Source organism: Sminthopsis crassicaudata, chromosome 1 (assembly GCF_048593235.1).
Source record: "Sminthopsis crassicaudata isolate SCR6 chromosome 1, ASM4859323v1, whole genome shotgun sequence".
NCBI lineage: Eukaryota > Metazoa > Chordata > Mammalia > Dasyuromorphia > Dasyuridae > Sminthopsis > Sminthopsis crassicaudata.
In genome coordinates this window covers 585,772,498-585,797,770 of record NC_133617.1, presented here as the reverse complement: position 1 = coordinate 585,797,770, position 25,273 = coordinate 585,772,498, and the positions used below count along the sequence as shown (strand labels likewise).

At 37.2% G+C, this 25,273-nt stretch overlaps 1 protein-coding gene across 2 annotated transcripts in view; it reads right to left on the bottom strand.

Annotated features, from left to right (window-relative positions):
• Positions 1-25,273, bottom strand: part of CMYA5 (cardiomyopathy associated 5) — a 103,400-nt gene that overhangs the window by 48,508 nt on the left and 29,619 nt on the right. The window contains exons 2-6 of one of the 2 annotated variants that reach the window (XM_074282350.1): positions 13,569-23,031; positions 11,468-11,563; positions 7,326-7,559; positions 5,856-5,878; positions 746-864 (exon numbers count right to left, since the gene is read on the bottom strand). In XM_074282350.1, the coding sequence (XP_074138451.1) occupies positions 746-864; positions 5,856-5,878; positions 7,326-7,559; positions 11,468-11,563; positions 13,569-23,031 (9,935 nt within the window). The remainder of the gene's footprint in view (positions 1-745; positions 865-5,855; positions 5,879-7,325; positions 7,560-11,467; positions 11,564-13,568; positions 23,032-25,273) is intronic. The other variant, XR_012484774.1, reaches the window with a different exon arrangement.

Below are 25,273 nucleotides of genomic sequence, written 5' to 3'. Positions count from 1 at the left end.
GAAAGGGAGGGAGAGAAGAGAAGGAGAAAGGAAGAGAGAGGGAGAAGGAAAGATACAGAGAGAGAAAGAAAGAAGAAGAAAAGGAAGAGGGAGAGGGAGAGAGAGGGGGAGAGATATAGGGAGAAAAAGAAAGAAGGAGAAAAAAAGGAAGAGGGAGAGGGAGAGAAAGAGGGAGATACAACTTAGAAAAGCCCTGCTCCTAGGGTCTCACTATGCCAAACTTAGTGAAAAAATTCATTTAGTCCTGCTGAAACTTGGAACTCCCAAGTTCAAGTGATTCACTGGACTTATTTCCCTCTATATCAAGGTGAGTGCCACCAGATCTATTATTGAAAGAACAACAATAACAACATTTAGATAACATCTACTATTTGTAAAACACTGTGATAAATGCTTTATAGAGAATATTTCATTTAAATCTACACAATTTCCCTGGAAGGTGTTGTTATTATCTCCTTTTTACAGACAATGAAACTGAGGCTCACACAGCTCATAAGTATCTGAAGTTACATTTGAATTCAGGTCTTCCTGACTCCAAGTTTGATGCTGTTTCTACCACACAATATAGCTGTTTCTTGAAATGGCATTTCATTTGTTGTGGTTTCTTTAATTTAATTAATTCAATCTTGCAACTATGAATTTTGTTTTCTGAGCATATTTCATTTTACTTTTACTCTTCATACATTCTAAAAGCTTTACAAAATTGCCCCTTTTTAAAATCCAGGTATCATGTCAATGTTCTTACCTGCTACCTGTTTTGACATCTGGTCACTTCTTGTAGACCGATCATCATAATGCTCAAAAAGTGAAAATGCAGTAGGAATGTTTTCCAGAGAAGCTGTGCTCTCCATAGCCGAAAGCAACCTGTTCAGGAGAAGGCATTCCTAGATAAGTGAGGGAATTGTATTCACAAGGTAACAGGAAAAATGAAAGGGGACATAAAGTTTTCTACCCATGATGTGTATATTGTAAAGAATCCAGAAAAGTAACAGACTCTTTCTAATTTTGAAAGTTTACATTCACAATCTATTATAACCAGAATCTTACATAGTCAGTCTTATCGTTTTATTGTATTAACTATTTGAAACAAAATCCTTAAAACAGAAAGGATGCTGTCAAATAATTTGGCTTCAACATTTGCATCTTGTAAATTGTACAATCCATTATCAAAATCCCATTCATGATTCCTAAGGTTAATTAGACCCATTAGTTTTCTTTTTTTCAAAATTATCTTTTAGAAGTTGGCTTTCTCCACCATCCTCAGCCCATCCCAAGATAGTGAAGATTCTAATATCTTCTTTTTAGAATCCTGAAATTCTGGAGGTCTTCTTTTTATTTTTATCTCCTGTCATCAGGCCTTTTATGTGGATATTAAGGCCCTTAAATATGAAAATGTCTGAAAGAGATTCTTCTATGGATTCAGTTAGATGTACAGAGCCCTGGGAAGAGGGTGAAAGTTCAGAGGAGATGTCCATAGAATTCAAAGTGTGACCAGTCATCTGGAGAGGGTAAATGGAGGATGGGAAGGGGAATGACATTGCCTAGCAACCAGTCACAGTTTTGCCTAAATAATCTGTATATAAGTACTTCATGTCTTTCTGAACCCTAGTCAGTCATACCTTGCCACCTTCACCATTAAATGTAGTTGTTATAGTATTTCCAGTTGTCTCCAACTTTTTATGATCCCATTTGGGGTTCTCTTGACCGAGACACTGGACTAGAAACTAACTTATTCAAGTTGAAGACTTAGTGTGCCCAAAGTATTCTGCTTGGGCTATGAAATGTAATTTAAATTTAAATTTTTAAAAAATCTGTTTAGAAAATCTGATTCTAAGGGAAGATGAGAAGATGGACTTGGAGTTAGAGGACCCATATTCAAATCCTACTCCTACTATGTAGGAGTTATGCAAGTCAATGAGTCTGCTTCCTCATCTGAAAAATGAGAAGGTTGAAAGAGATGCTTAGCTTCCTCCTCCTGCTCCAAACCCATGCTCATGTGGTGTTTTCTGATAATGACCCTCAAGCACTGAGAACAATACTCTGTAAACAATGGGCTAGACCAATAAATATTGCTGTTTTAATGGTGAATTTGTAACATACCTAAATATGGCAACTAAAGATATAGCCAATGTTTACATTTTTTACTTTACCCTGATGTTATTACCCCCTCATAACTGCTGGGACATAGAACTTCAAGAGCTCATCTTTATAAGTAATATATAGAATGATTTGGACAACCATCTTTTACATTACTTTAACTCACAGAAACATAATTAGAAATAGATGCATGCCCTGAACAGAGCAACATTTTCTAAGCAAATGTGTTTTTCAAGATATGCAAATTTTGAGTCTGAATAATTTGACAGCAGCCTTGTACTTTAAGGATTTTTTTTAATATAGGAAAAAATCATTTAATGTAACAAGAAGAGAATTGCATTCAGAGGCAACTGGGGAGAGAGAAACAGACAAACAGATGGATAGAGACAGAGAGAGACACAGAAATACAGAGATGGAGGGAGACAGAGACAGAGAAAGAAAGAGGGAGAGGAAGGAAGAGGAAGGGAGAGGGGGATGGAGAGGGGGACAAGGAGGGGGACAGGGAAAGAGAGAGGGAAAGGGAGGGAGAGAGAGAGGGAGAGAGAGAGAGAGAGAGAGAGAGAGAGAGAGAGAGAGAGAGAGAGAGAGAGAGAGAGAGAGAGGGGAAGAGAGAGAGAGAGAGAGAGAGAGAGAGAGAGAGAGAGAGAGAGAGAGAGAGAGAGAGAGAGAGGGAGGGAGAAGGAGGGAGAGGGGAAAAGGGAGAGGGAGAAAGGGAGGGAGAGAGAACAACCCAAAAGGTAAGAAAGCACTTGAGGTAATTAGCACTTATTACTAAAGAAAATGACATTAACTTAGAACCAGAGGAAGTTGTGGGGACATAAAAGGATTCTTTTTTGCAAAGCAATCAAGCTTTATCACTTTCCTGGCAATGTTGGGTGTTTTTTTTTTTAAGTGTTCTATTTAATTCTCACATCTCTTTACCAAATTCAAGAATTTTTTTTCTCTTTCCAAAGAAATAGGCCCTTCCAGGTCTGTTCTTTTATTCATAGACATGCATATTTCCTGAGTCCAACTTAATTGTCAGTGGAACAATCAAATTAAAACCACTAAAATGGCACACAGGTAAGCGAAGTTTAAGCATAAAACCAGATTAGCTAATTACACTTGGTAGTATATGAAGCAGTGTTTGCAAATTAGTGTGCTGATTTTTAAAAGCACCAAAATTTAACAGCAAATTTTTAGTTTAAAAAATTTATTTAATTAAAAACACACACACGCAGCTCAAATAAAGATCTTTGTGATTTATCAATGCCAATTGCAATAAAAAGCAAATAATTCCATGTAAGTAAGCAAATCATTGTCTATGTTTTTCAATTTCTATAAATTGATATGGTCTTCAAAAAATTGAAAATGAATATCATAGTGGGAAAAGGAGAAGTGAATGATGGGTATGAGGAAACCACAATATATAATCTGTAAGGAACATCAATGATGGATGGGAACAAATGATGTCATCAAGGAACTGTATGATACAAAAAGGTAGACTGGTCACGTGGGGAGAGCAAGGGATGATATTTAGACAACCTGATATATTTGCTATGTCTATAGAAAACAAAAAAAAAAAGATCTTCAACACATTAGATAGATCCTTTCAGTAGAACAAATGACAGGATATGAAAAAGTATCCCCCAGCACAGATATATAGGAAGAGATATCAGCAGGACTGGAGAAAACATCCAAATTAATGGGATCAGGGATTTATCTGAGTATAGAATGATTATAAATCAGCTTCCTGACTGACTAAAAGCAAAAAAAAAAAAAAAAAAAAAAAAAAAAAAGCTTATTTTAGGGCACTCATTTTGAAAAGAAAGGTAGGCTCTGTTACTAGGAATCCATCAAAATCACAGAATCTTGGGCTGGGAAGAGAGGAAGAAATGTATGAAATCTTTATAAAAACAATCCTATAAAGCTCTTATAGTATGAAGGAAATTAAATTTGCTACTTCACTTTGCAAAACATATTTGTAATATAGCTTACTATCAAAAATCAAATAAGCAAATTTAAAACTGATGAAAAATCTCCTATTCTTTCAAGAAAATATCACACTGAGGTTTCCGTGTCTTCCTGATTAAATTGGAACTGCATTTATACTTATTTTTCCATATCATAACAGATAATTTTCTTGCTTTTCCTTTAAATTAAATCACAATTTGATTTGCATGCCATCTCAAGTAACAAATTATTTTAACAGGAAAAACAAGAAGAAAAAATATGGTTCAGTAAGTAGAAACTATTTCAGATGTTAGGGAGTTGCCTAAATTCCCTATTTGGTTGTTGTTCACTCATTTCAGTCATATCTATCTCTTTATGACCCCCCCCATTCAGTATTTTCTTGGCAAAGACACTAAATGATTTGCCATTTCTTTCTCCAGCTCATTTTACAGGTGAGGAAACGGAGGCAAACTGGATTAAATGACTCAAGGTTACACATCGAGTTAGTATCTAAAGCCAGATTTGAATTTAGGAAGATGAGTCTTCTTGTCTCCTAGCCCAGAGCTCTATCCACTGTGACATTTAACCTGGAGGCAGCTAGTATGAATCTATCTCTATTGTTAATTTTGGCCTTGAATAGGAGAAAGAAAACATCATTAGAGAATGGGGATTTTGAGATGAGTCTCTAAAGAATCTTCCAAAAAGAGTATAGTCTCTCGACATACATTTCTAACCATTTTTAAGATGATCTTGTCTCCAAATAACAATCATGGCAGCTAGGTAATATAGTGGCTCAAGTACTAGACCTGGAGTCAGATTCAATTATGTTCTCAAATACTCATTAGCTGTGTGACCCTTTGTCTGCCTCAGTTTCTCCATCTATAAAATGAGAAAAATAATAACACCTACCTGCCCGATTTGTTGTGAGTATCAAGTAGGATTATAATAATAATAAAGCACTTTGCAAACTTGAAAGTGCTATATAAGTACCAACTATTACTATGGGTCTGATTTTTTTGTGTGTACACAATTTATATCAATTTCATTAACTCTTGGCCTGTAGAATAAAGGAAATATGTAAGTTAAATTTTAAAAAATAATACCCAAAAAACCACAAAAGAAGTTTTGTTTGGGGTAGTTTAAGAAGAGTAGATAAAAATATCACTATCTTCTAAAATAAAAACTCAAGAAAGCTTCTATTGAGATTCCTTGTTTATAAAAATCATACAAGGTACACAAAAAATAATTTTAAGGGAGCAGCCAAGTGGGTACAGTGGCTAAAGTGCTAACCCCAGAGTCAGAAGGACCTGAGCTCAAATCCAACTTCAGACACATACTTATTGTGTGACCTTGGGTCACTAGCTTAATCCTGTGTATCTCAGTTTACTCATCTGTAAAATGAGCTGAGAAGGAAATGGTAAACCACTCCATATCTTTGTCAAGAAAATCCTAAATGGGGCAAGAAGAGTTGTACATGATTGGAAAATGATGAACAAAAACAAATATAAATCTAAGCACCTTCAAAAATACTTTTGTGCACTAACAAAAAAGATTAGAATAGGTTTATTTTAAAAAGTACTTTTAAAGTGAGTAGTTGAAAATGCTGTATTATGATTACTTTTATCCTAATGCTCACAATTCATTCTAAAAGCTGTCAGTAGGCTTCCAAAAGTACAGTCACTAAGAAAGACTATCTTGTGACTTGTTCAATCAATGGCCTTTATTCTGCCAGCACAATTTCTATGAAGCTTTCAAGGATTAATAGAGCATCCAACCATGCTATGCTCTGTAGCCACTAAGGTGTGCCAAGACCATGTTTCATATACCTGTCATTGATTTCTTTAAATGACTGGTGGAGGAAAGGAAAGAGAAACCAATTAATACCACAAAGCAAATAACAGTAACCTCAAGACTGTCCATCCTTTTAAACAACCCTCCCACAATTCCACAAAGGCTGTTTCTCTCTTGATGGATTCACCTAAGGCAGCAAAGGAAAGAAAGCACAGGGATTGAAAAAGGAGAATTAGACAGCACTCAGACTCTGTTGCCGTTTCAAAATAAAGTCTGGAAAATTACTTTGCTTCAGCTTGTCCATCAAGGAAATGGGATCAATAAAGACTTATATATGCAATGGACTTTTTAGTTACTGAAGCAACAGGAATGACTAAAATTTGCTACTGCAGAGAAGAAAATACATTGAGAGAATGTATAGGATGATTAGGGAGCAGGAAGTATTTTATAAATGTTATATATAACTTTCCATCCTGCCCTCCTATCTCAAGATGAAGGTCAAAGCAAGCACTAGATTTTAGTTCTGCTTTTAGATTCTAGATGCTTTCCTCATTTCCATGGCATCCACATTTATTGGCTCTGCCCCCATAGCAAATCAACAGAGATTAATATTCCTGATTCCTGTCTTTCTCCACAGTTGGGTCTTTTTGGAAGTTATAGGAGGCAAAGGGGGACTTTAGGAAGTAATGCTATCTCCAACAAAAAATGCTCCCCTATCCCCTGTCCAGAAGCAAAGTGGGATTTTACAACATTCCTACAACCCGTTAGCGGCCCCCACTACCAAAAATCAGCTCCACTGACTACTTTCTTTCAACTTCAGGGTCAATCTAACAAATTTTATGGAATGCCTTAGGGATGGGGAGTCTCTGGAATCTCTGAGTAGCACTAAAAGGGCTCCACAAAGTTAACCTTAATCTTACAGCCTGAGATATTAAGTTGTCTGCTCAAACACAAACACTTTATGCCATTATCACCCATTAACATCTTAGATGAGACAGCCTATCAGCTTAGGTTGGTCACTTCATGACCTTTGGAGGAAATGGGGACAGGAGAAAGGAGTTTGGATTGAAGGGAGGGCACAGTCAAATGAGAGAGGGTCATGTGAAAGGGACAGACTGGATGCCAAATGAGGAAAGGGTTACTATGACAGGGAAGAACTAGGCCGGATTTTAGATTTGGAGGTTGAACTCTTCTCTTTTAAGGTTAAATTATATAGGCCTCCCAAGACATCACTGTAATGCTTCCTGATGCATTACATCCCCCTTACCCACCCCTCATATTGTCCTGATGATAAACATTAGGTTAGTCTACAAGGTTGGAACTTGCTGGAGCTAAATCAATGTACAAGTTAAAATGGGGAAAAAAAGATTAAAATGATGAATTCTCTTCTGAGTAACTGCAGCGGGATATGGATGGAAAGGTAAATACATTTTATTTTTAAAAAAAGGAGGGCCAAGGTCCTTGTGAGCATTAAAGTGATTGGCACTACAGTAATTCATGCTTACGGTCAGGAAAACAGTCTCATCTAGTTCTTCTGCTTCCTTGACGATTGTCTCTAGAGTCTCCTTGGCAGTATCCATACTCTGTAGGAAGTTCACCATCTGCTCATGCAGGTATTCCATTTTTCTCTTCTTCACCTCCTCAAAACTCTGTGCCTTCTCATCATACTGGGCCAGCACCTTCTTCATCATTTCTTCATTCTGTTCTTCAAGCCGTTTCTCATTTTTGCTACAATTTTCCTGGAAAATGCATACTTCTAAAATCAGTGCAAACCCAAGAAATGTAATTATGTTATTAAGATGTGATGAATCCCCAGCCCTTGTCCCCAGAATTTCCTCTTCCCCAAAACAGAAAGAATGAGGGTCTACTCAAAATGCATACCTAGCTAATAAAAGTTTTTATCTGTTGCTCCTTATTTGCCCTCTGGAAAAAAACCCATCCTGTCTGAATGTGTCTTTACCTGGATTAAAAGATATCCTGGATTCTCTTTTACAATTTATAGCCTTGTAGGATGTTAACTAAGCCTCAAATTTTCAGTATATAAAACTCTCTTTAAAATATTTCTAATTTACTAGAGTTCCTTTAAAGACTAGCCCATCAATGATGGTGTAAATAAACTCTTTTGCAACTTTAAGAGAATCTCTTTGAATTCTTTCCAACTATGAACCATGACTCTCACACACTTCAATGTGATTCTTTTTTTAGGCAATTGGGATTAAGTGACTTGCCCAGGAACACACAGGGAGTAAGTGTCTAAGGTCATATTTGAACTCAGGTCCTCCTGACCCCAGGGCTGGTGTTCCATCCACTGTGCCAACATGGCTGCCCCAGATGTGAATCTTCTTAACAACATACTTGTCTCAAGTAAACTTGAAAGATATTACCTTTAGCATGAGAATTTCATTTTTCTTTTTTTTTTTAGATTCCTAGATTTTTTTTTATTTTTTAAATTAAAGCTTTTTATTTTCAAAACATATGCATGGATAATTCTTTGACATTAACCCTTGCAAAACCTTGTGTCCCAATTTTCCTCCCCTTCCCCCACTCCCTACCCTAGATGGGCAAGTAGTCCAATACATGTTAAACATGGTAGAACTACATGCTAAATTAATATATGCATACATATTTATGCAATTATTTTGCTGCACAAGAAAAACCAAACAAAACCGGGGGGGAAATGAGGAAAAAAAAATAAAGTGCAAGAAAATAACAAAAAGAGTGAAAATGCTGTATTGTGATCCACAGTTAGTTCCCATGGTTCTCTCTCTGGATGTAGATGGCTCTCTTCATCACAAGACCATTGGAACTGGTTTGAATCATCTCATTGTTGGAGAGGGCCAAGTCCATCAGAATTGATCATCATACAATATTTTTGTTGAAGTATATAATGATCTCTTGGTCCTGCTCATTTCACTTAGCAGCAGTTCATGTAACTCTCCCAAGGCCTCTCTGAAACTCTCATCCTGCTGACCATTTCTTACAGAATGATAATATTTCATAACATTCATATACCACAATTTATTCAGCCTTTCTCCAATTGATGGGCATCCATTCAGCTTCCACAAAGAGGGCTGCCACAAACATTTTTGCACATGTGGGTCCCTTTCCCTCCTTTAAGATCTCTTTGGGATACAAGCCCAGTAGTAATACTGCTGGATCAAAGGGTATGCACAGCTTGATAACTTTTTGAGCATAGTTCCAAATTGCTTTCCAGAATGGTTGCATTTGATCACAGTTCCACCAACAATGCATCAGTGTCCCAGGTTTCCCACATCCTCTCCAACATTCCACATTATCTTTCCCTGTCATTCTAGCCAATCTGACAGGTGTGTAGTGGTATCTCAGAGTTGCTTAATTTGCATTTCTCTTATCAATAGGGATTTAGAGAACCTTTTCATATAACTACAAATGGTTTCAATTTCTTCACCTGAGAATTGTCTATTCATATTCTTTGACCATATATCACTTGGAGAATGGCTTGAATTCACATAAATTTGAGTCAATTTTCTATGTATTTTAGAAATGAGGCTTTTATCAGAAATTTTAAATATAAAGATATTTCCCAGTTTATTACTTTCTTTCTAATCTTGTCTGCATTAGTTTTGTTTATATTAAGTTTTTAACTTAATATAACCAAAATTATCTATTTTGTGATCAATAATGATCTCTAGTTCTTCTTTGGCCACGAATTCCTTCTTCTTCCACAGATCTGAGAGGTAAACTATCCTATGTTCTTCTAATTTGTTTATAATCTCATTCTTTAGATCTAGATAATGAACCCATTTAGACCTTATCTTGGTATACAGTGGTATGTATGGGTCAAGACCTAGTTTCTGCTGTACTAGTTTCCAATTTTCCTAGCAGTTTTTGTCAAATAGTGAGTTTTTATCCCCAAAGCTGGGGTCTTTGGATTTATCAAACACTAGATTACTATAGTCATTAACTATTTTGTCCTGTGAACCTAACCTATTCTGCTGATTGACTAGTACCAAATGGTTTTGATGACCACTGTTTTATAATATAGTTTTAGATCTGGTACAGCTAGGCCACTTTCATTTGCATTTTTTTCCGTTAGAGAATTTCATTTTTCTCAACACATAAAGGAGATAGTCTAGCATGAGAATTTTGTTTTTCTAAATACATAAATGAGAATATAAATATAATATGTTAATGGGAGTGGGGTTAGGGATAAGGAAACTTCTAACATACTGAAATCTTACTAAGCTTACTTACTAATTATTAAAGCACAACTTTAGAGGGGCAGCAAGGTGTAGCTGGCTGAGAACTATTCTTGGATTCAGAAATAAATAGGTTCGAATTCTGTAACACATGGTGACTGTGACTCTGGGCAGGTTACTTAACCACTCTGTCAAACAACTCTCAAATTGCTTAGCAGGCACTGATTTGCATTGCTAAAAGATGCTTCCATTGTGAGAGCTCTATTTCAATGAAATCAGAGGTTTAATTTTTTTAAAAAGCAAAACAACATAAGGAGAATCTATTTTAGATTATGTGTGAAAGAGTTCAGTCATTAAATTACCAAAAAGACATTCATAAGTACCCAAAAGACATAGAATAGAACCTCTTTAAGTTCTATGACTGTGTTCCCCATATTCAGGAATTAGATTCAAGGTCTTTTACTGGTTGTTAAAGCCCTTGTATCTATATAGAAATAACTGAATAATTTGCTATACTCACATATTCTCCTTAGTGGGAAGGTGATTCTACATAATACTTCAGGTGTAACATTGCTCTTCTCCAATTCATTCAGATACTTGATCAAACTAATAGTGCTGGTCATCAATGAAAAAGCCTTTTCTAAGAGCCCTGAATCTCTCCCATTTTGCCATTTCCTTCATGAGTCCCTTACTCATTGATTTATTTATTGATTCATCAATTCAGGGACCATTCATTAAACACTTTTTATGTGAAAATAAATATGCTAAGTGCCTTTAAAAACACCAAAAAAGTGCCTGCCTTAATTAAGTTGACAATGGATTCTTCTGGGACACAAAGAGTAAATAGGAAGGAACTGGTAATTAGAAACACAAAGTTATTTGCTACTACCATCTATGCCCTGCCATAGGTGAGTTTTAATCCAGCTCATCTCCATTTCTTCATCCTCACCAGTCTTCTGGCTTCCTTGGCTTTCTAAAATCCCACCTTCTGCAGAACATTAGTACCTTCTCTCTGAGATTTTCTCCAATCTATCCTTTATCTGTGTGTATGAATGTCTGCATACACACACACACACACACACACACACACACACACACACACACACACATATATGTGTGTGTGTGTATGCAGACATACAAATATATATAGAGAGAGTTTTGTAAATAAATGGCTTTTCAATTGACAGTATCTTGTTCACCTAATGACTCTCCCAACCTAACTTTGGAAACTGTCAGGTGAAGAGGAAGTATTATTTTGAAAACTTTAGTCCTACTGTCCTTACAATGGTCTCACTCATTTCACAGAGAAAAGATTTTATAGACACTTCATTTCTAATAGCAAAAATAAACCAACTATGACCAAAACACAAACAAAATCAATTCAATTTCTTTAGGGAGGACTTTATTACTTGAATAAACTAGATCCTTTACAAGAGAAACTTAGTAGGGAATAAAATGTGGCAACTCACCTCAATAGTATTGAAGAATGATTCAATCTCAGTAACAAATGCTTCAATCTTCAGAGACTTTTCTTTTAAATTGTCTAGAAATTCCCCTAATTGGATCTAAAATTTAAAAAAAAAATAAAGATAACTATATAATATTTGAGGAAATAGTCTTCATAATATTTCATAGTTAACAACATCTAAGCTTATACATTTATTTCACAGAAAATAATAATTTTTGAAAGCTTTTTTAAAATATGGAAAAGAAAGGGAAGGGAAGGGATAGGATTTGTAAACTGTTAGACATGACCTTCTCAAGAGATATGACCTTGTTTTAACATTAGAAAGACCAGAAATGTCAATTGACATAATTTTTAAAATAATTTTAATTTAAACATTTTTTATCCTAGCTCTATTTTTTTTGCCCTATAGGCAAAAAAGTACACTGATGCAACTTATTTTTTTGAGGTAGTCTTAAAGTCCAGTACTTCTATAGTTTTCAGTTCTTTCTCCCTCAAATACTAGAGAGGAGACCAAATTCAACTCTAACATCTTGAGTGAAGAACAAGAAGCATATAGTTAAAACATTTGAACCAATAGCTCCTACCATAATTACAATTTCTCCCTTAATAATTCTTTTATTGACACTAATGAGTAGCAAAATGGAACTGAATCATTTTCATTTTATTCATTGATCATAGTCTGATTAAAATTCTAATGATCACTGAAATTATCTCAAGGCAAACAACTAGAAGAAGGACCCTGGAGAAAGTAAAATAATTCACAAATTAGGTAATTAGATCTTGAGTTATTAAGAATTTCTATATAGACACCACCAAGAATTCTAGAACTATGAATATGTAAATACATTTTTAAATAATATGATTATTATTATTTAAAATTTGCTGGTCAATTCTTAATCTTTACAGATTGGTTGATGAAAATTAAGTAGGCTTTCTTGCCTTTGCTTGAGTTTCCCCCCTTTCACTTTTATATTTTCATACCTGTTACAACAGGACCAGAAAATAAATTAGTCAAAAATGCAGAAATTAGCCTATCACTAGGAATATATTGGTATTTCTGCCTAAGACTGCTGGTGTCTCAACTTAAAAAATGTATATGATAAAAATGAATATTGTAGAATCATAATAACCAAGCTTAAGCTTAAGAAGAGATGATAAAATCCACCTCCCTCTCTCAAAAGTGGAGGACTATGGCTTTGGAACATCCTGTATGGTTAATCTTGTTCACTGTGTTGGTTAATTTTGCTGAATTGCTTTTTTTCTCTTGCTTTTTCATTCTTTATTAGAAAGAATGATTCATTGAGTATGGGAAGGAGGAAGAATACATTCAGAAATTAACACAATGAAAATGCATAAGATATCCCCAAATATTTTAAATATATACAGAGACACAATTTCTGCTATTTGCCCTGCATGTGGTTTATTTTGCTCCAGGCACAACAATTAGCTCTGAGTGCACCCCTTCTTCTTTTTGGCAATTAAATTTTTGAATGCCAATTATTTAGGATAAGTTTTAATGACTAAGACAACATAATTTTAAACTAACTTCTTGGGATTAGCTATGAAACCCAATTGCTCCACACTCCCTTTTCTGAAGTCACAGTAATCATTAATTAAGAAAATCAAGTGTCAGCCTGGAGGAGGAGTGAGCATATTGTCTTGAGCTCTGATGCTAATATATCAAGATTGATGTCTAAGAATATGCCAGGTAAGCTACTCCAGCTCAACTCAAATTACAGAGACATAGACCAATGTTGGGCAAGTTGATAAGGGCAAATTTGGTAGGGAACGCATGCATATTCAAGCTTCCAATGTGTTAAAATGCTGAATCAAAATGAGCCTGAGAATTATTTAGCAGTGCCCTTTAAAGTGCATTTTATTTGAATTTGAAATCATTTTACTTCTCTCCTCATGGCAGTACAATTCATGCATACCACTGCATGAAGGTTAAGCAGAAAATAGAGAAATCCTTTGTTTTCAGGCCCTTTTCAATTCAAATAATTTAAGGGATCAAAGATAAAGGTCACTTCTGAAACCTCCCAAAAGAAGCATGTATTTTGAAGAGGAATATTTTAGCCATAAGAATTTAAGACTATATTTACCTTGACCACATCAATAGCTGTGTCAAGTGCCGCAACTTCATGGTCTTTGTGTTCCCCAAATAGCTTATCGATTGCAGAGATAGGGCATTTACATGTATAGCAATATGTGTCGATCTGGGATTTTTTTGCTTCTTTCTGAGCATCTTCTGCCTCAGCCAATGGTTGCTCTGGCTCTACAACCTCAGACCCCAAATCCTTCTGCAGAACAGACCTACTTTGTTCTTCTTCCTTCACAAATTCAGCATTTTCTCCAACAAGCTCACAAGACTCCTTGCCTTGGGACAGGACATCTTCAGGCGTGGATTCTGAGAACAAATCATCCGATAAGAGATTCTCCTGAGTAGCCACTCCATAACTCATTGATTCTGCAAACTCATATTCATCTTGAACAGGGCTGCTGCAGGGTCTTGTCTCCTTCACTTCAAGAGGTACAAATCCTTGAGGTTCTACTTGCAGGCGTTCTGGAGTAGCTGTAGCACCTGACATGGATTCTTCTTCTGGGTAAGACACTTCCACAGGGAAATTCTGACTTACCTCAGGACTGGCATTTTCTTCTTCATTAGCCTGATCAACATGTTCGTCTACCCTCTCCAAAATGTCATGTGTGTCTTGAAAGGGCACTGCGTAACTTATTTTCTGGGAAGCCAATTGGACTTCCTCCGTGATGGGCACTTTTCCCTGTACCTCTTTATCCTTATGGTTTTCCACACTACTTCGTAATTCCCCTTCATCAACCATAGCTCTTTGTTCCTCCTCCATGCTTTTTTCCCCCAAAGTAGTTCCAAACCTCCCCCAGACTTCTCCTTTTCCAGCTTTTACTTGACCTAAGTCATTTTTATCAACTGGTATTTCTTCCAGAGGTTGGCTTTGGTCTTTCTGATATCTAGATGCATCGTGTAGCATCTCATCTTTGAGAATGTACTTTTCAAAATACATTCCGGTTTCTTCTTCAGCATCGGAATGTCTGTTTGGAAATGAGCCATCAGAATTCAGGCTTTCCTTATCAGAGATGGTCTCACCTTCCTTCTTTTTGTCCCCAACTGCTTCTTCATACAGATCCTTATATAAAAATGCTAGTGCTGGTTGTTCCTCCAGCAGCTCTGGGTTAATAGCTTTAACTTCCATAGGAAATAGTTGCGTTCGGGACAATACTCCTTCTTCTGCACTAAATAAGGGCATTCCAGGAGACTTTAATTTCACATCTCTGTTTACATCCCTTGGAGTCTCACTGTCAGTTGATTTGAGGGTAGGTGAAGATGTCTGAGATTCTTTATAAGAAACTTTGCCATCCTCCTTTTCCATTCCATAAAAGCTTTCATCGAATTTCACCAAATCAGACTCACATTCCAGAGTCTTATCTGCTGAACTTTCTGGGAAAGAGGTCGTTTCTTCAGGAATTTTCTTTTGGGATTCTCCTTCAACATCTTGCTTTTGAAGTGGCTCTTTGGATATGTTATAATCAATCAGAGTATATTTTTCAAAATAATCCACATCACTGGGCATTGTATGATAACTGAAGGGCACATCTGAGTCAGTGGAAATGTCCTCTTCTGCTGGGTGAGTTTTCTCTTGTATCTTTCCCTTCCCCAGGGATATATCTACATCTGAGTCACCTGCAAGGAACTCATTTCTCAAAACTTCATGGCCTTCAGTCACCTCACTGCCATCATGTAAGGGTTGAATGCTTTGTGAAGTCTTCTCTTCCAAGTACTCTAATTTGTCCCGCATTTTTTCACACTCCTCCTCATCAACTGATGAAATAAAAGCAGGAGCATGAATGTTCAATATCTCACAACCTTCAGAGATGATGCTAAATGCATTTTTTTGATCTTCTGTGAGGCCAGGGGGTTTGCTGGTCACCATAGGAGCTGCAAATGCACCATCTTTTACAAAAATATTTTCAGATTCCTTCATTATGCCTCCAGTAGAAGAAGTTTCTTTACAACTAGTTGATGGCATATCACATATAACTTCATTAGAATCATGAACTGTTGATGGGCATGGTTTATCTCCCTGAAAATCTTCCATGGGCTTTGTCTGAGAATCAGAAACTTGTTTTGAGACAAAAGTGGATGGCACAAGTGAATGTGCTACATCATCTTTGGCTCGATAAGTCTGACCTGCTCCAGTTAGTTCTGGTGATGAAATTTCTGATTTATTAACTTCTAGAGAAGATACTGAAATCACATTTGCTGATTTCACAGGTGAGAAAATTGCTTCTGAAGAAGAAGATAATTGATCTAAACTCCTTGATTCATCAAAGGGACTGTCTAGAGTTTTAGATTCTCTGGACACTAGTCTACCAAATTCAGGTTGTGACTCTTGCCTCTTGCTTTCCTTGGTAATATCAAGTAAAATCTCTTTTGAAGGCTCAATCATAGCATGTGGTATATCAGAGGAAAGCAAGTGTTGTTCCTTTTCTTTACTATGACTTGGTACTTTAGTCCTCAGACTTTCCACATCAGGTAAAGCACAAATGTTTTCCTGGTCTACTTCGATCCGGTGACCAGGACTAGTTGGAATTAATGTCTTAGTCTTTTCTTCCAATGAATCCTTCTCCCTTAAAGAAGTTGGCTGAATTCCTACTGTTTTTGCTTCCTTCATTTCTGGATGAGCCACTGAGAACACCATTTGTGATTCTCCAGTAATTGATTTTGCTTTAGCCAAAGAATATGCTTGATTTTTCAGATTTTCAGTTTCATCATGAGAAATACCAAAGGTGATTTCCGATTCTCCAGAGGCAAAATTGGTTCTCCCTGCTGAGTGAGGCTGAGTCCTTTGATTATTTTCACCTAGAGATAAATCTGTAATACTTTCTTTTTCTCCACCTTCCTCCTCAGGACTGACTCTGATAGCTTCAGATCTTCCCAAAATTAACTTTTCTTTCTTTGCCAAAGGAGACTGATAACTCTCTTCTTTGTTCCTTTCTGTGGGGCCCACTGAAGCACTCTGTGGTTCCCTAAACAAATCTGCTTTAGCAAATGATAGTTGTTGACTTTCATCCTCTTCCATGGCAGATAAAAACATAGAGTCTTCTTTGAGCTGTCTTGGTTTTCCAGATTCTGTTAAGGCAGTTCTAGATTCTGCCCCAGATAACAATCTTGACTCTGGTAAATGATGAGTTTGTAGTAACTCTGATTTTTGTGACATCTTTTCAACTCTTAAAGGAGTCAATTTGGATGACTCCTTATCTTCTTGGTTAGTTAAAGATAATGGTGTTTCTTTCTGCTCCCTTTCGTCACTGGCTTTAATTAAAATGGCTTTAGATTCTTTCTCAGGCAAAAGTCCTGACACTGATAAAGGAGACGGTGCTGGTTTCTCAGCTTCATTAAAGTCATCAGGAATAGCTGGAACTGTCATTTTAACCTCCCCTTCCAACACAGATGTGTCTGCAGCAGGGCTTGGCAAAGCTTCTTTTTCATCAACATTGTTTTCTGGAGCACTTGCTCCAAAAAATAGGCTGGCCATCCACGACGTGAAAGATGAAACTCCTTTTTTGGCTTTACCATCAGTGACAGTACTTGGGGGAGCAGCTTCAGCCTGTTCTGGTACTTTGTTAATTAATTCTGGGGAATCCAGTGCTGATTTTTCTTGCATTAAGATTTTGACCTCAGACTTAGGTTTCTCTGATTTTGGCTGCTGGACTTCATCAGCAATTTTTGCAACCTTTGAAGTGTCTGTTTTTGATTCTTCCAACAGTCTTTTCTCTGTGGAAGAATATGTTGTACTTCTCAGATCTTCTTTTTCACTACTTAAGACAGTTATTGAATCTTCTGCCAGACAACTGGTTGCTTTGACTGAAGAAGGAATAATTGCAGGTTTTACCTTCTCCCTTATGTGATCCCCAGAGACTTTCATTTGTACTTTAGTGGCACTTTCTGAGGTTAGTGTGAATTTTTCCTGGACATCTTCAGTACTTAACTTTTCAGGTATCACACTTTCAGGAGCCACTGATGGAGAGAACTGCTTCTCATTAACTTCAGGTCTACTTGCTTTTTCAACTAGAACTGTACTTTTTGGCTTTTCAGCCATTTGTATTTCGGGAGAAAAGTAGGTTTGAGTTGTCAGTTTCTCTCTATGATCATCGAGTCTACCCAGAGGAGATGTTGGTATCTCTGCTGATAAATCAGGTTCTTCAGCTGGGTAAATGTTTTCTTGTTTTATATGTTCAAAAGTTTGTTTCTTCTCAGGTGAAACAGACATTAACTGTCCCAGTGGTCTTCCATCTGTGGCAGAGGAATACAGTTGCCCTGACTCCAGCACTCTTTCCTTGTCAGGGCTAGTCTGCTCTTGACTCTGCTCTTTTTGCAGCCGAATGACTTCTTTTTGCAAAGAGAGGGACTCTTTTGCATCTTTAACATCTCTAGGCTCAATTGTCACAATAGATTTTGACTCTTCCAAAGGCAAATTTACTTCTGCAAATGAAGGTGACTCAGTAGCAATGTCCTTTTGCTCAACCAAGGGACTGCGTATTGATGGGTCAGATAAATTAACAATATCATCTGGGCAAAGCATAGATTTTTGTCTTGCTTGTTCCTCAGAAATATCAAAAGAGGCCATCTTGGATGGTTCAGGTACATTTTGAGACATAAGGAATGAAGGTGTTTGGACATCATTTTCATTTGTTTTGGTCAAAACATCCCTTGTGCCTTGTGGGACCAAATTTGCTGCAGAAGTCAAAGGATGACCTTTTAGTTTCTTTCCTTCATTAGAGACTACCAAGTCCCTTGATTCTAGTAACTCTTTTGATGAAAAATGATCTTGCTGTGGTTCTGAATTTTCTTTTTCAACAAAAGAAGCTACTGATTGATCTGACACCACACTGACCACCTCAGCTGAAACAGGTTTACACTCTTGTTTCCCTTCTTCCCTGGTCTTAGCCTCTGACTTTGCCCTTTCTAGCACTGAGCTTTCTGTTGCTGATATTTCTGTTGCTGAGATTGCCTGTTTTGTATCCCTGTGTCCATTTTCACTCACTAAACCTTGTGACAGCTCTGCCACACCCCCTGATAATTCCAGTGCAGGTTCCACTAGTTGACTTGATGAAGGAACAGTTGGCTTTTCTGACAGCAAATGACTCTTATCTGACATCAACATTCCAGGTTCCTGTCTACTCCTCTCACCTGTAGGAGTGATTGATTTCATGGATAAGTCTTCTGTCTCCAAAGTTTCCAATTCATGCAGGGGGTATTTTATTTCTTCCTTTTCTTGTGAAGTAACTTTTTGATCTGATACTGATATTACTGTCTTTGATGAAGGAACTTTTGTATCTTTTTTCTCCATTTCAACAGTCATGTATGGTGGAACTGTACCTCCAGTCATTGATGCTGGAGTGGATGATTCAGAGGCTTGCTTCTCTGACAAAGCTGAACGTTCAGCTGCAGGAACTTTCAGAAGTGGGACACCTTGATCATTTCCTACCTTTGATAAAAATGAATGGTCAGGCATTGGTAACTCAGGCTTTTCCTCTTCTTTTACCACATCTGACAAAACTGCATGCTCTGCTGAATCCCTTGCACTTGATGGTGCATGTAAATTCACTTCTTTATCTACTTCTGACCAGACTGGAAACTTAGCTGCTGCTGTTTCAATAGGTGAAGAACCAGGTTCACCTATTTTCTTTTGTTTCTCATTTAGAACCAAATGGTCTGTTGGTAGAGAACTGAGATCCACTTTTTCTTTTGATAAGACTGCATCAGACACAGATGCTGTGGGAAGTGGTGAATCTGATTGGATTTCTTCCTTTACCGTTTTGGGCAAAAGTGAAGGTTTCAGTTCTGATGCTGTGGCTTGTGGAGAATCAAGCCCAATTCCTTTTTTATTTTCTTCTGACAATGATGAGATTTTCAGTTCTTCCTTGCTTGCTTTTGATAAGACTGAATCAGACACAGATGCTGTGGGAAGTGGTGAATCTGACTGAATTTCTTCCTTTACCGTTTTGGGCAAAAGTGAAGGTTTCAGTTCTGATGCTGTGGCTTGTGGAGAATCAAGCCCAATTCCTTTTTTATTTTCTTCTGACAATGATGAGATTTTCAGTTCTTCCTTGCTTGCTTTCGATAAGACTGCATCAGACACAGATGTTGTGGGAAGTGGTGAATCTGATTGGGTTTCTTCCTTTACTGTTTTGGGCAAAAGTGAAGGTTTTAGTTCTGATGCTGTGGCTTGTGGAGAATCAAGCCCAATTTCTTTTTGATTTTTTTCTGACAAAGATGAGAATTTCAGTTCAGGAAGATGAGAAGTTTCTTCTTTCTCTGATTTAGATGAAACCAGATGCTGGGATTTAGGTATATCTGCTTGTTCTTTGTCTTGCCTAACTTTTTCCTTTGTCTCTGCTTGTGAAACTTCAAATCCAGCTAAAGATTTTGCCTGTTGGCTGTCTTTCAAGTTTTCCTTATTCTTTAATGAAGTTTCTTGCTGAGGCACAAGTGTCTCAGCTGACATAGAATCAGATCCTACTTTCTCCCCTGCCTTCCCAGGTGTAACTGAAGATTCCATCACATACTCTGGGGCCCTTGGCGAATGGGGCTCAATTTCTTTCTGCAACATTGAAGCTGGGTGTTCAGATGGAGTAACCTGGGAGCTGGACATGATTTCTTCCTTGCTTACTTTTGAAAAAGCCGAATGTTCAGATGCCACTTTTTGAGCATGTAGCTGTTCCTGCCCCAGCTCTTTCTTTTCTTCTTGAGTTGATTTTGGTACAGTTGACTCTTGAGATCCAGTTACAGGGGTTTGTGGTAAAACTGGCTTGACTTTTTCTTTCTCAGATGAGCCTGCCTTCATGAAGGCAGGTATTGATGAATCAGGTCTGATTTCTTCCTTTTCTCTTTCATCAGTTGAAGATGGAAGAATTGAGTGTTCAGACTCAAGTACCTTAGAGGCACTTTCAATTTTTTGCTTCTGTGACAAAATAAGATATTCAGATACAGATGTGGCATCTGTTTGAGAGTTAGGCTTGGCTTCTTCCTTGTCTACTTCAGCTGCTGAAGGTGGAAGCTTCACCTGTTCAGGAAGTGCAGAGGAATGTTGGGCCTTTTGTTTCTGTGACAAAATGGTTTGCTCAGGGACAGGCATTGTAGCTGCTTGGATCTCAGGCTCCATTTCTTCCTTCTCTGCTTCTGAAAAAATAGAATATTCTGAAACAGACATTGCAGTTTCCAATGAACTCGGTTCATCGGCTTTCTTCTCTGGTTCAGGTGATGTGTAAGGGATGGAAAAGTCAGAGGCTGAGACTGGTGAAAAAGGCTCAATCTCTTCATTCTCTTCTTCATTCAAAATAGTATGCTCTGAAGGGGATGTTGCATGTATTGGATAATCCCGTTCAGATTCTTCTTTCTCTGACTCTTGAATTGGATGAGGTGAAACTGAGAATTCAGAGACAAATGCTGAATCTGGAGAATAGGGTCCAATGTCATCTTTTTCTTCTTCTGATATAATCATATGTTCAGCTGTAGCTATTGAACTCAGGGGAGTCCGTTGACCGGTTTCTTCTTTCTGTTCCTGTGCTGCATATGGGGGAATCGAATATTCAGAAGCAGATGTAGAATCTGGCGTATAACGCTCACTTTCTAGAGTCTCTTCTTCTGAGAAGATGGCGGCTTCAGATGTCGATGCTAAATGTATAGGGGACTGGTATTCAATACCATCCTCTTCTGCTGTAGGAGATGTTGTGGAATACTCAGATACAGATGTGAACTCTGGGGAACAAGGCAAAGTCTCTTCCTCTGACAAAATTTCATATTCAGAAGGTGACAATACAGCTGGTGGAGAAACTGGCTTAGTTTCTTTTTCCTCTAGTTCATGGGTTGAATATGATAAACTTGAAAACTCAGATGCAAAGTCTGAATCTGGAGAAATAGGCCCAATATCTTCTCTCTCTTTCTCCAATAAAGCCACATTTTCAGAAGTAGATGTGGTCAATAGTGGTAAGTCAGGTTCAGCTTCTTCTCTCTCCCCTTCATGAACCAAAGGAGGTGGGATGGCATTTTCAGAGGGAGATAAGCTTTCCGGATAATCAATTTCAATGATCTCTTCTTCCGATACATATGAGGATTCAAGTTCTGGTCCTGAAGTTATTGGCAAGGAAACATCCCCTTCTTCCTCTTTCATTTCCCTCAAGGCTGGGGGTTCAGGTTTGGTCTCTTCCGTCTCCCATTCACCCGCTGGAGAAACTGGTTCTTCTTTTTCTAGGGAAGATAGCCCCAAGTTTTCTACCTTCGTATCCAAAGAACCTGGGGCAGATGCTGCAGTGACTGCTGAATCTGACTCAAAGGCTTCCTGTTCTGCCTCAGTTGAACTGAGATTCTCAGAAATAGAGGTAGCAACAGTTGCCAATAAATCAGATTCTCTTTCTTCTTCTCCAACTTCATCCACAAAAGATGGTGAGGTTGAAAATGAGGGTGGCAAAACTGCAGTTTGTTGTGTATCAGCTTTCAACTCTTCCTTTACCAGTTTGGGTGACATCAATTCTGAGGTTGCAGCATCTGGAGAATCAATTTGTATTTCATTCATTGATGTTTCTTCAACTGGAATTGCTGAATCTGACAAGGGGAGACTCTGAGGCTCCATAATTTCATTATTAGAATATGAGGAAACAGTATGTTTGAGTCCAGAAGCTGGTGGTGAAAAGAAGTTAATTTCTTTTGATTTTTCTGTATCCTTAAGAAATGATGGCATTGTCCTGGACTCTTTAGATATTGCTTCTCTCCAGGGTGGAGAAAGCTGCTTTTCTTTGTTGCTCTCTATATTTTGGGTCATTGATTTGCTTGCTTTGGAAGATATGCTAGAGTCTTGATTTGCATCTGGTTCTAAAGTAATAGATGCATCTTTCCCCTTTCTGTAATTGATTTCCTTAATTACATAACCCTTTGGCAATGTTCCATAAAATTGTAGGGGAATTATTTCTTCTTTCACTGAATTGAACATTTTAATTTTATATTGTACTGTTCCTATGTAAACTGGTCTTAATACTAATGGCTTGTGCTCTTTGTATATTGCCCCAGTGATAGGGGGGGTGTTTGAGACAGTCTTCTTTTTTCTAGTTTTATCATAAATACCAAAAGATGACTTTTCTTGTTCTGATTTTCCATCTGAAAGTGAAGTTTTGTCTTTTGCATTTGCTGGGACATCCGTTTGCCCTTCCAAGGAGTGTCTCTTTTTACCTCCTTTCCGACGTAAAGCTGGGGAACCATGTTTTGATGATGACTTATGGGCTCTTTTCCGAACCTTTTTACCTTCATCCAAGATAAAAGAAATGTTCCCTGGAGGAGAACTTACTGTTGAACCTTCCATACTATACATATCAGAAGTTAAACTACTTTCTGAGGCCCAGGGAGTGGAGGACCTACTCGAGCTGGTCTCCCAGGTTATCCCACTATCTTCACGCTGAACTGTAACCATTGAAAAGGAAGGATCAGATATAATACACTCCTCCTTAGTCTTGTCTTCTTCATTCTGGTCTGTTAACCTAGAATGATGACAAGAATAATAAAAATATCACACCACTGTTGATCCACTTTTATGAAATTAAAACATAAAGATACATAATAAAACACCAACATGACACATATATTTTACTTTTTAGAGGACCAAAAAAAGATGACTATAAAGGTAAAAATATTGGAATGAACTGAATTCAAAATTTGGGCGCATAATCTTGAAAGATATTATATATAAAATACTGAATAGAACAGAATCAGTATGCTATCACTCAAGATATTCGAAATCAAATTCATCTTTCCCACTAAATCAGTCCCCCTGTACTTTACTTCCTTTTTTCTTTCAATTCCTCTCCCAGTCATCTAACTTCAGAATTTCATAGTCATCTTTGAACACCCCATCTCCCTTGCTTCCCTGCCTCCTATTTTACTTTATCATATGTCATATGTCTTGTTCTTTCTAAAATCTCATAATTTATCAATCCAATAGCTTTTATTTAGTCCCTGTCCTTTTTGATCTTTCTAAAGCTTTCAACACTACTTCCCCACTTCATGTATACTTTATTTTTCTTTCTTCAGCGTCCATGTCACAATTGTCTCCCAATTCTCTCTTCCCCTGTTTTTACAAAATCCACAGTCTCCTTTGTTAATTCAAAATCCACCTCTTTCCCACTAATTATGAATCTCCCTCAAAGCTCTGTCCTAGGGCCTCTTTTCTTCTGATTCTACATCTTTCATTTGATGATTGATTTCATCTGCTCTGCAAGGAAAAATAAATATTGAAGAATTCAAAAAAACATGGGAAGGCTTCTATGAAAAAGGCAGAGTAAATAAAGCAAAGCCAAGGGAATAACAGGCACAATAAGTACCAGTATAAATTAATGTCAACATGCAAAGGAAAATAAACTCTGATCAAATACAACAATGCTAGTGCCATGGTGTTAAAAAATTCACATCCCTCCTGTCAACAATCAATGAACTTTTTCAAAGAGTGTACTTTGTACTAGGATTTGTTCCAGCAGTTGCTGGGCAATGCCTGTTGTGTCAAAACAAAATATATCAGTACTTTAACAAGAAAAAATAAGAAAATTTAGCAGGAGGAAACAAACAAGAGGTGAATATACTATAGCTAGTCTTGAGTTTGTGTTAACTCTAAGAACTATTTGTGACCTTGCAGATAAATGTTTATCTCTCCATGGACCCTAAATCGACTTTTCTCACTCACAGCCTGAAAGCCTGGACTTACTCAAAGCTCTGCTTCTTCAAGGAAGTACAGTATATCTAGAAAAGAAACCTCATTAAAGAAACACTTCCCAAAAAAATCAAGGTGCTAAATTCAAGCTCACTCTAGAAGCAATTAACTGCAAAGCTTGTTTTAGTGTGGTCTCCCATAGGACCAAAAGAATTTCTCTACCTCCGCTTGTGCTGGCTTCTCAGAATCACGGAATCCCAGGGTTAGAGGGGATCTCAAAACTATAACCTATAGTTCACTAAAATATTTTGTTATAACAATTTATTTGCTCATTGTCACCATTATGACTTATTCCTATCACTAGGGACTGATTCCTACAGTCATAGTCCTGTATATTTAGGAGGAGGAATCAGGATGCTTGTTCTCTTGTTCTATTTTCAGCATAAGTTCTTGATTGGAATGGCTCTTCTATGTTTTGCTCACAGGTTCAGTTTCTGAGAAAAGTGAAGAGGAGGAGGTACTTTTTGGTGATATAAAAGGTAATCCATAACCCAGATATCATTGAAGGATGCCCACAAATGGAAGGGAGAAATAAAATTCATGGGTGTATGTTGGCAGGCTTTTTCTACCATCTGTCCAAATTCTTTTTGATCTTCTCAAAAGACTAACCTGAAGCATTAAGAGCTCATTGCTCTGACCAAATAAAGATAACTTAAGCTTTGGGACCAAATTTTACAGTTAATGGAGACTGAACTGAGTTGCTAGGGCAAAAGTGTCAATTGTCAACACAAAGGATTAAAAATTTTGTTTTGTTTTTTTAACCATTTTTAACCATTTCTCCTGCTAAATTTACCCAGTCTAGACATATTCAACTCCTTTTTGTTTCCTCTTGTTCATCCCCCACAACCAATCTATCACTAAGGATCTTGATTCCTTTTTCAGGACTTTGTGATATCCAGAAAACTGAAATAATTTCATAGATCATAAGATCATTCAATCATAGATTTAGAGCTAATAAGTGCTAGAAATCATCTTATCCAAGCTGCCATTTCTTTTTATGGGGGAAATGGTGGCTCAAA